Here is a 10,933-nt window from a genome sequence, read left to right on the forward strand (position 1 = left end):
AATATGGTCTAAACGGAGGCCGGTCTAAACCACGTCTAAACACTCGTAATAACATCAACGTGCTGTTACAACACGATTGAAGTTTTTGCATAATATCTTACTAGCATAAAGTATGGTTATTGCATAACCTTAAAAATAATAACGAACTTACGTACACGCAAAAAGGTGGTAGTTTCGGTTTTTGGTTCGCGCTTACCTTACGAGAACATTCCCGTATCTTCTTTTATTTTACCTTCTTCCTTCTTATATGAAACATTCCCGTTCCTGTTCTGTAGCAGTGTGCTTATGCTTGTTAGTGCAAACACGGTTGCAAACAAAATTATGAACCCAGTCATAACATGAACAAACATGGGAACAAAATCCCTTTTCACACTTTAAATTTGTCAAAACCACTACCGGCTTTGTCAAAACCATGACGCTAGCAGTTCGCAGTGTCGTCACAACGCTACTGTACTGCAAGATTGCTATGGTGGACATGTATTTTTCTTTTATTGCTCTCCGAACACCACATGAACTTTTAAAATTTTTTTCAGCGGGCTTTAAAAAACCAAAACAGCGTGACACAATACGTGTCACCACACCCCTCGCCTTTCTAGTGTTTTCTAGTGTAATCAGGAATGCGAAAGCTAGAAAGCTACGTGTCGTTTGTTGGTAGTACCACGTGCCACCAATCTGACCAATCATGAGGCTCAGTTTGTTCCTATCTGACCAATGCGGTGCCGCCACGACGAGAAGCCGCCTCTTATACCATGCCTTCCCTACGACTGGTGTCTGTCAGTTTCTCGGCGTGAATCTAGTTGTTCGTAAGCAGTAGTAGAGTCGTGCCGGCCGTCTGAGCGTTCTGTTGTCAGTGCTCGTCTGGAGTTTCCAGAGCGAATTGTACGTATTAGTGCTTCTACATACGAATGTGCATTTTACTAGTGTAGATACTGAACACGTAATATTGTGTCGTTGAGCTCAGTGCTATCCCAGCAGATCGTAATGTGCGTCGTGCCCCGGTGCCAGACTGCCGAGAATATATCGTTTATTCGCAGTCTACACTGTGATCTTGTCTGTGTATATTCTGTAAATACTGTAATTATTGACTTGGCTTGTACTCGCGCCGCTACTGGCGGTATCAGTTTCAAGTGCACGTCTTGTGCTGACGTGGACTTGAATCTGAAAGCCATTATTCGGTTACTTTTCCGCACCTTGTGTATATGTACTGCTTATGCGCAATCGAGGTACTCTGCTCATCACTCATACTCCTTACAAAGATGCTGAATTTATAATATGGGTAGTCTGACATGCGTAACGATATTGCCGGCTTCGTTGAAAGTTTGACTGGTACTACTGTTTTCGCAAGCATGTGGGACGTGATTCGGCTTTTCCATTGATACCCAGCACATTTACGCAATTGCACTGAAAATCTGCATTTAGTCATTTTATTTTGCCGTAAAGTTGTAACTCGACGTATGCACTAGTCCGGGGTGCCTGACCGTTAGTGACCTTGTACACGTGAAGCCGGTTTGGTAGCACCAGGTTGTAATTGCTTCTCTTGCCACTTGCAGGTGCCTACAAGATGCAGAAAGTTTCATTATGCCTCACGGCAGCGCTCTTGATCGCTGCCGTTGCCTCTGCTAAGAAAGACAGTGACGCTTCGAAAGACAAAGAAAACGTCGGCACTGTCATTGGCATTGATCTGGGAACAACATATTCATGGTAAGCGTTCTAGGCCACGTTTAACATATAACATGTCTCAGTGATTGTTATTAATACTTTCCACATCCCGCTTTAGTGTTGCACTGTGTTGGAACTCCTATGTGAGGTCCTTTAGTTTGTGTACTAAATTTTATAAAAAAATTTTCTTGCAGTGTTGGTGTCTTCAAGAATGGGCGAGTGGAAATTATTGCTAATGATCAGGGAAACCGTATTACGCCCTCGTATGTTGCTTTCACTGCTGAAGGGGAACGTTTGATTGGTGATGCAGCCAAAAATCAGTTGACCAGCAATCCTGAGAACACCGTTTTCGATGCTAAGCGTCTTATTGGTCGTGACTGGACTGACCCCTCTGTCCAGCATGATGTCAAGTACTTCCCATTTGCTGTGAAGGAAAAGAATGGCAAGCCTCACATTGTGGTTAGTATTTCCTTCTTTCATCTGCATGAGCCTTTGGATCAGATTTTTGAGGCCGTGGTCCTAGTCCAGGGTTTAAAAATTTGGCTGTGCACAATTTTGAATCCTGTCATTTTCAAATGCACTGCAATTGCATTAATTTTTGCTCTTCCTGAAATACCATTTTTCAGGTTAAGACCTCGGGCAAAGATGAGAAAATTTTTGCCCCAGAGGAGATATCTGCCATGGTTTTGTCGAAAATGAAGGAAACTGCTGAGGCTTACCTTGGCAAGAAAGTAACCCATGCAGTTGTGACTGTGCCAGCCTACTTCAACGATGCCCAACGCCAGGCAACCAAGGATGCCGGAACCATCGCAGGACTCAATGTGATGAGGATCATCAATGAACCCACTGCTGCTGCTATTGCATATGGTCTTGACAAGAAGGAGGGCGAGAAGAATATCTTGGTCTTTGACTTGGGTGGTGGAACCTTTGATGTCTCTCTCCTGACCATTGACAACGGTGTCTTCGAAGTTGTGTCTACCAATGGCGACACTCACCTTGGTTTGTATTGGCTATTTTGTGAATCCTAGTACTCGGCTTCATTCCTAGTTAGTATTGCAGTAAGGTGGCATGCAGGGCCAAGACTTGACGGTAGATAGTGCAGATTGCAATAAACAATAATGTTAAGGTAGCCACTGCAGAGGATTAGGTACTGTAATGCCATTGGGAAATCTGCTGCACTGGCTTGGCTATTGCATCAGAGTATGAGGTCGCGGTTTTGATTATTGGCCACATATTTTATTTTAGGGGTGGGGTGGGGGGGGTCTCTAGTGTGCTTAAACTGCAGGTACATTAAATCCAGAACCCTCCACTATGCCGTCTTTCATAGCCCCAGTGTTGCTTTGGTCATTAAGCCCAATCAGTTAATCTGTTTGGCTATGAAAATTCCAGCTATACGCTTGTTTCACTTTCTAAGTAGGGTTATTCAGCTATATCGGCCATTTAGTATTGCACAAAATGCATTCCAGAGTTAGTGGCTTGTAATGAGTACTCGTTTGAAAGTTGCACTTTGTTTACATTAAAGCGACCCTGAAACGATTTTGATGATTTTCTACAAACATACAGAGTCGTTAGAGTAGGTCCTTCTGATCATTGATGCATCTAAGTGCTCCGCGTAAAGCGTGTAATTTATTATAAGGTTTTAAAAATGCACATTGCTGCCCATAGCAGTGCACTGCGCGGCGGAATTTTAAGCCGCCCCTACCCATATGACCGAAATCGCCCATATGACGTCAGTGGGGCGAGCTATCCGAGTGGCTGACCAGCGCGCGTGATCGCTAATTTTTCCAACTTTGTGGTAAACAAACATGTTCGTAATGGTTGGAATGTTAGTTAATTTGTTTTTATAAGAAGAAAGTAACATAAAGGGAATGCACACGAACAATTTTTCAGTACACTTAAGCACTTCCGGCACACAGCAACTGTCGTCTGCTTGTGTTACAATGAGCTCCATCTTTGACGAGAGCTCCGCCGTCAGTGTCGGTCTGTCTTTTCGCAAGCGCTATGATTCGACTTTGTTGCGTTGTGGATTGCAAACGTAGCTACTGGCAATATGTCAAGCTGCGACATCGTGTCCCTCTGCAAAGCAGCAGACGAGCGGACTGGCTGCAGCACATCGGACTGCCGCTATCCAATCGGCGCCAAGATTTGCGTGATTGCGGCCGTCTCTTTACACCAGAAGATTACTAACGCAATAGCGTTTCGCGAGTCCGATATTAGGGTAAACGCAAGCTCAAAGGAAACGGGGCCTGGCTGAGCCCCCTTGCGTGTCGTTTCATGGGATGCACCATGGATGAACAGAAGCGCAAATGTGGTCTCCACGGTGCAGCCACCTGGTGGCATAGAGCTCAACCAGACACAGTAGCAGTAAAAAAATGTATTCTTTGCTGCTGGTGTAAATTTTTCGCAGGAGTGTAATCATTAACACATTGTTTTTGTAAATGTTCCAAATGTTTTACACTTGGTTAGAGCAATATTAGCTTTCTTTGGCTGGTTAGCTCTGTGCCACGGGGTGGCTGGACCGTAGAGACCGATCAGGCAGCTCACGCACGTCTACGCTGAAGTTCCTTCATCAGCTTGAGTTTATGCCTTCACCGTTCCTTCGACACGTTCTGCTAGTGTGTGATTACCGGAATACCAGACACGTTCGGCGCTAGGACAGAATGCACGCAACGCACGCTGCTTCCATAGCTCTCGCTTGCGGTCGACGGCCAATCTGCTAACGGAGAGGTTTCGCGCGCGCTCCAAAACAGCCGGAAGTGGACAATGTGACGTCGCATTGTGACGCAGAACCAGTGAAGGCGGAGCTTAGGCGCGATGGCTCGGCGAACGAGTCGAGGAGGAAAAGCATGGTTAGGGAGGAGGATAACTTGTAATCGCTTGTAGCTCCATTAATACGTAACGCTTCACTTAAATTGTGGTGCAAATGTTCTACTTAAGCTGTACCCTACGCGTCTACAAAATTTATCCGAACCGTTTCAGGGCCGCTTTAACATTTCTTCATTTGTATTTGCAGGTGGAGAAGACTTTGACCAGCGTGTAATGGAGCATTTTATAAAGCTGTACAAGAAGAAAACTGGCAAGGACGTGCGCAAGGACAATCGTGCTGTGCAGAAGCTTCGGCGTGAGGTTGAAAAGGCGAAGCGTACGCTGTCGACTGCTCACCAGGCTCGGATTGAAATAGAGTCCTTCTTTGATGGAGAAGACTTCAGTGAGACTCTGACACGTGCCAAGTTTGAAGAGTTGAATATGGACCTCTTCCGTTCCACCATGAAACCAGTCCAGAAGGTACTTGAGGATGGTGACTTGAAGAAAAGCGACGTTGACGAAATTGTGCTGGTTGGTGGCTCTACCAGGATCCCTAAGGTGCAGCAGCTGGTCAAGGAGTTCTTTAATGGCAAGGAACCGACCCGAGGCATCAACCCAGATGAAGCTGTGGCCTATGGTGCTGCTGTCCAGGCTGGTGTCCTTGGAGGAGAGGAAGACACTGGTGATCTTGTACTTCTTGATGTTAACCCATTGACCCTTGGCATTGAGACAGTTGGTGGTGTTATGACGAAACTGATCCCTCGTAACACCGTCATTCCCACTAAGAAGTCCCAGATCTTCTCCACGGCATCTGATGATCAATCGACGGTGACCATTCAAGTGTATGAAGGAGAGCGACCCATGACAAAGGATAATCACCAGCTGGGCAGGTTTGACCTGACTGGAATTCCTCCAGCACCACGTGGTGTGCCGCAGATTGAAGTCACCTTTGAGATTGATGTCAATGGTATCCTGAAAGTCAGTGCTGAAGACAAGGGCACTGGCAACAAGCAGAAGATAGTCATCAGCAATGACCAGAACAGGCTTACTCCTGAGGACATTGAAAGGATGGTCAAGGATGCAGAGAAGTTTGCTGATGAAGACAAGAAAGTCAAAGAGAAAGTGGAGGCCCGCAATGAACTGGAGTCCTATGCCTATTCACTCAAAAACCAGGTGGAAGACAAGGAGAAGCTTGGTGCCAAGTTGGATACCAAGGAGAAAACTACTATCAAGGAGGCTGTGGATGAGGCTATCAAGTATTTGGAACAGAATCCTGATGCTGATGCTGAACAGCTCAAGGCACAAAAGAAGTCTCTCGAAGAAATTGTTCAACCCATTGTGGCCAAACTGTACTCTGGTGGCACTCCCCCACCAACGGACAAGGATGACTCTACAAAGGATGAACTGTAGAAAAGACTAGGACTTCCAGAGGGTGGATGGCAACTTGTGACTCCCATAATTCATCTGTTTACGATCACAAGCTTCATCATTTTGCCAGCACTGTCTAGTTCCACCTATCCTTTGGCTAGTTATGTGTTCTCTTGGACTTGTTTGCCATCCTCATTCTGTGTACAAACTCAACTTGTAACTTAAGTTATGTTTGAAGGGTTTTTTTTACATGGGGTGTCAAATAAATACTTGTACATAACTTACGTTCCACTTTGGAAAAGTGCTGCACTTATCTGGTATATATGCTTGCAGTGTTTTGGAGCATTGTAGCCAGGAAAGTCTTCATGCATGAAGTAATGAGTGCTCTCATGTCCGTGGAGTGCATGTCGCCATTCTAGCTTTTCAAGAAATAGTCAGTGCTTCAGTGGTCCAAAATAACTTGCAACCAAACAAGTGCACAATAGTAGTGCCTAAAATGCGGAGAACAGCTTCAGGTGCATCTGCAGTAGTGCAGTGGCGACGGTACCGTGCTGCCAAGCTTGAGGTCGCGGGTGCAATCTCTGCTGTGGTGGCCACATTTAGGCGAGAGTGAAATGTAAAAGCACTCTGCCTAAACTTAAATTAATCTGGAGTCCCCCACCATGATGTGCCTCCTTATCAGATTGAGTAAAACACAGTTTAAATATTTTAGCTTCAAGTGCACCAAGATTGCGAAGTTCTGGGCTGAAGACTCCTGCATGTCCATAACTGATGTGTGTAGTGGCCTCAAAGTAGAGATTAAACCTAAGTGGGGAAAACTCTGTCCATGCTACAAGTGCAGCTTTCTGGCATTAACCTGGACCACCCATAGCATTCATCTTGAGCCCAATGTAGGACCCATTAAGGACATAATGCACTTTGCTGTTTCACCAGATACAATAATATTTGTGTGCATAGTTTTCTACTGAAATTACTAGAGCGCTCTGGCACTACTAATGTTCAGCTGCCATGGGAATGATAGTTTGTACAGCACTAGCCAGCAAATTCAATGGTCAAAGTGCATGGCGGCCGGCAGTTAATGCACTACTGGGGGGCCCTAGGTAATCGCTCTGCTCAGAATGCATCTGCTGGGTACCAGCTGATTAAGTGCCATCAGCCACACACTGAGTATTGCATTTAAATTGCCGAGTACTTGTGGCTTTGTTCGCTTTATCCCTTATCGGCCTGTCAAGGCCATCCTTTCTTTTCCAAACTCGGAAGGCAAAAATATTTCCCCACATGCATAATCGCAGTGAATGGTAGCGCTTGTAATGCAACATTTTATTGAAAATTGTTGGTTCACAAAGTCTCAATACCATCCGAAGCCAGAAAGAGAAAGTTTAGGCAAATCCATGTGCTAACCATCATTTCCATGCTGGCTTAACAGCTGTGCCTGCAACTTCCATTGATGCTAGCACCGCTGTTCCTTTTAGTAAAGAGAGAGTGAAAGCAAGGAGAGGAAGGGCAAGAAGGTCAACCAGACAAACATTCGGTGTGCTACCCTACACTGGGGGGTAAGGGAAAGGGGAATAGAAAGAGAGAGAGAGTGAGCACCGAGTGCATGTGAGATGATGCACAGTGACACTATAAACAGTCTCTAAAGCGCACTTCAACTACTGTACTAGTGCATGAATCTCTATGCCAGTGATGGATGTGGCCACGGTCAGACTGGACTCTGTGAACAGTCTCGAGTCCAGTCTGTTTAAAGTTGTCCAAAGAGAGAGGCGTTGTACGTCATAGCGAGGACAGATACAAAATAGGTGCTTTATGGTTTCCTCACCCCTATAGGAGTCGCATTAATGAACTCCCAGCCACAAGCGTCGCAGCAAGGTTGTTTTGCTGCTGGAAAGACTAGGTGGTAGCTGTAGCAAGGGGTGCAGCTTATGCAGTTGGCAAGGCACTCGCACTTCAGAAAGCTTGTGACTTTTTGCATGCAAGCAGACGAAGTTCCCTGGAACTCTACCACACTACTTGCATACAAAAAGATGACAGTTTTCAAGTATGAAGGGTGGGACAAGATATTGTAGTTGTATACTAGTTGGTCTCAAAATGCCAGACTTGGTGTTATTGTCATGATGCAGAACATAATTTGCCAACATTGTGAAGCAATATGTAGTTAGATATGGTGACGCTGCTCATAAAAAGGAGTGCTCGTGCATTTCTTTTGGTTGCATTTGCGTGGCAGCTGCAGCGATTACAGGAACGGAGCGAGCCAGTCTGTCATGATGCAGCCACCCTTGGGTACTGAAACTGGTTTGTAGAGACAAGCATTAGTGTAATTTATTTGTACCATTCTGATGCAAGGCAGATTTTTTTTTAATAGTTTAGAGGGCTTGGTCCTTTGTTTAACGTAAACAAATGACAAATGTCATGTCCGAACTCCTTTTAATATGGTAGTGCCAGCGTGAACATTGTTAGAACTGGGCACTGTGGATTATTTTGGACTTGTTCCTTCCACCTATTTCCACATTTAGAAGCTCTTGCAGCCTTCCCTTACTTTTTATTGCTTGCTCCTGCTATTCACAAAGCTCTGTCTGTGTGGAACAATGCCCCGCATGCTCAGCCCATTATCACAAAGCTTTGAAATATGTCTGTTGCTTCGCCCAGCCTTGGACACCATAGTATTGTCATTGAGGTATTGTCCACCACCAGATGGCGCCACTTGTTTTTGCTGGAAGCATTTATTAGCTGTGACATTTAAAGTAAGTTGGGAAGTAGCCATCACGTTTATTACTGCATATAAACTGGCACAGAAAGTGGTGTCGCCTTCAGGAAATTGAAGATCAGCAAGTCGGATATTCATGACAGTATTGTCAAACTACTGTGCAGGCTTATTTACAATGTTCAAAAATGCTTGCAGGACCTCTTTAAGAAATGACCTCACACGTGACGTGTATCTTAAAAGCCGGGCTAGCTGGTTTTCGTTTAGCATGGCAGACGATGCAGACGATGGGATGAGAAACATGAACAGGATAGGTTCACTATCAATTGCCATACAGTATATTTCAGACACGGGTGTTAAACTTGTAAATGCTAAAGCACAACGCTAAGCGAGTTGCTCAACCAACTGACAAAGGAAAATGCAATGAAGACATAATCAAGAGACAAAGCTCACACTTGGCTGTGTTTTCTTTTGCTGGCTTGCCAAACAGCATCATGCTTTTGTGCCTGCAAACTCGTCATCTGTCTAATACACGTGGAGATTTTCTTTTTTTCAAAATGAGTCAAATTCACTTAAACAATTTGAGAAAAGCACCAAAGTTTGTTATCGGACTGAAATACAACACTATCCAAGCAATTATATGATATGTTTTAATGTCAGCTAGGGCAGCTTCACAGCAACTAGTTATGAAAAAGTATGCAGCACATTTGACCAATATTATAATGAAAAGCTGGGATTTGACTCGTTTCAATTTGAAACACTCAATTTGATGCTGTTTTATCACAAAAACTTTGTTGAGAACTACTTCCAAGAATGGTCCAATGTTATTTCAGTGGAAAAGCCATTAGAACATTCGCAATTAGAGGCACTGCTATGCTTCATGAACACTGGGGATAATACTTGAGAGATCAAATTCATCTGCTTGAAAGCATATGGAGCCTCCTTTGTGATCTCTCACAGGATGTGTTTCTTGAGCAGCATTGAAGGCTGTGAACAAATAAGGAATACAACTTGCAATGAGACTGCCACGTTGACTGGATCACATTGTCTGGAAAGCGCTATCCTAGTGGGCGAGTGGATTTGGCTTATTTTGATCCATGCACCAGCAGGATCTGACTTGTTATTGATCCAAAATGTGATCCTCGCACATTGTTTGCTTGCCTAATTTGACCCATTTCATTCTGATAGTTTTTCTAGAGGAAAGGTGCCTAGTTTTTCTTGTCATTACAGCTGTCTCACATAGGTTCGGTTTGTGAATCTGGCTTATTTAGCAAAAAAAGAAAAAAAAAACTTGTGTACTGTACAACTACAAGTAAAAGTTAGTTGATAGTCAACACATTTGTCCTGTTTGCATCATCTGCACTAAATTTGCCATGTTGAACAAGTATGTGAAAGATGCATTTATATTTGAAAACTGCAGAGAGGGACACAGCATCATGAAGCAGCTCTTAATAAAGTTTTGTTTGACTGTAAAGACTTCCCCTCAACTCTTGAATATAATGTGGTGGTGGCAAGAGAGCATCCAGCTCAGTCCCTGGCTGTGATGCTGGGTCTGATTGGCAGGATTTTTTTTTAATTGGGGAGGATTTCCCACAAGGCAGCATAAAGAATAAAAGAAAGTTAAATAATAGCTTCCAACTCTGCATCGTGCAGGAACTGCAGCAGTGTCTTTGCAAACTTGTCCATAACTCAATGGTCATAGTATTCAGGTAGCTCTGGCTTCAGCCCAGCCTCTCCTAAATTCTTAAGTCTGATTGCCTGCATTCCAGGACACATCCAGGACAGCTGTTGAGCATCTGACATTGTCACAAGAGCCGAGCACTTGGGGCATATTCCTTGGTCGTCTTTTGCCAATTCCCAAACACAGGTGGATATATCCACAGTGGACTTTCTCTTCTCTTAATCTTTCCCTCCCCACTCCCCCAGTGTATGGTAGCCAACAGGGCCCAGTACTGGTTAACCTTCCTGCCTTTCATTTATAATTTTCTCACTCTTCCCAAGCACAGGTGTGCAAGGGCCATTCCAGGCTGAAGCCTTTGATACACATAATGTGTGCTATGCTCAAGTAAAGTGTGGGTTTGGGCTAGTTGACAACTATGGTAACAAACTAACAGTGTGAGCAAAAGACGGTACAGAAAACAGCTCAATCTTGCCACATTTTGTCTCCTAGTCTTTTGCTCACTTTGTTAATTTGTTACCATGAGCTGCATCAATATGCTTGCCGTGCACTACTACAGGGTGAGGCAGTCTGACTTCTTCAGGAACAGGGAAGGGAGGGTGGGATATGGAAATAGATAGAATGTTGGGGAAGTCCTCTGTGACATTTTCAAGAAGTATGAAATACATTAGGTAACTGCTGTGCCTCTGGCATGCTGTGCATGCTAGTTTGCTCCGTCTGCT

The 10,933-nt window shown here is 44.4% G+C and overlaps 1 protein-coding gene across 1 annotated transcript; it reads left to right on the forward strand.

Annotated features, from left to right (window-relative positions):
• Window positions 1-731: 731 nt before the first annotated feature.
• On the forward strand, window positions 732-6,116 carry Hsc70-3 (heat shock protein 70 cognate 3). The gene is made up of 5 exons (XM_075691091.1): window positions 732-879; window positions 1,551-1,701; window positions 1,854-2,118; window positions 2,286-2,658; window positions 4,673-6,116. Exons 2-5 carry the CDS (start codon window positions 1,562-1,564, stop codon window positions 5,872-5,874), a joined length of 1,980 nt encoding a protein of 659 aa, XP_075547206.1. The 5' UTR covers window positions 732-879; window positions 1,551-1,561; the 3' UTR covers window positions 5,875-6,116.
• Window positions 6,117-10,933: the final 4,817 nt, after the last annotated feature.

This window comes from Dermacentor variabilis, chromosome 1 (genome assembly GCF_050947875.1).
Source record: "Dermacentor variabilis isolate Ectoservices chromosome 1, ASM5094787v1, whole genome shotgun sequence".
Lineage (NCBI taxonomy): Eukaryota > Metazoa > Arthropoda > Arachnida > Ixodida > Ixodidae > Dermacentor > Dermacentor variabilis.

What these genes read in the sequence shown, in the direction of transcription:
- Hsc70-3 (XM_075691091.1), top strand. Translation starts at nt 1,562, where the DNA reads ATGCAGAAAGTTTCATTATGCCTCACGGCAGCGCTCTTGATCGCTGCC. An exon ending in CTGGGAACAACATATTCATG is followed by an intron (nt 1,702 to 1,853) that starts GTAAGCGTTCTA and finishes ATTTTCTTGCAG; the next exon opens with TGTTGGTGTCTTCAAGAATG. An exon ending in CAATGGCGACACTCACCTTG is followed by an intron (nt 2,659 to 4,672) that starts GTTTGTATTGGC and finishes TTGTATTTGCAG; the next exon opens with GTGGAGAAGACTTTGACCAG.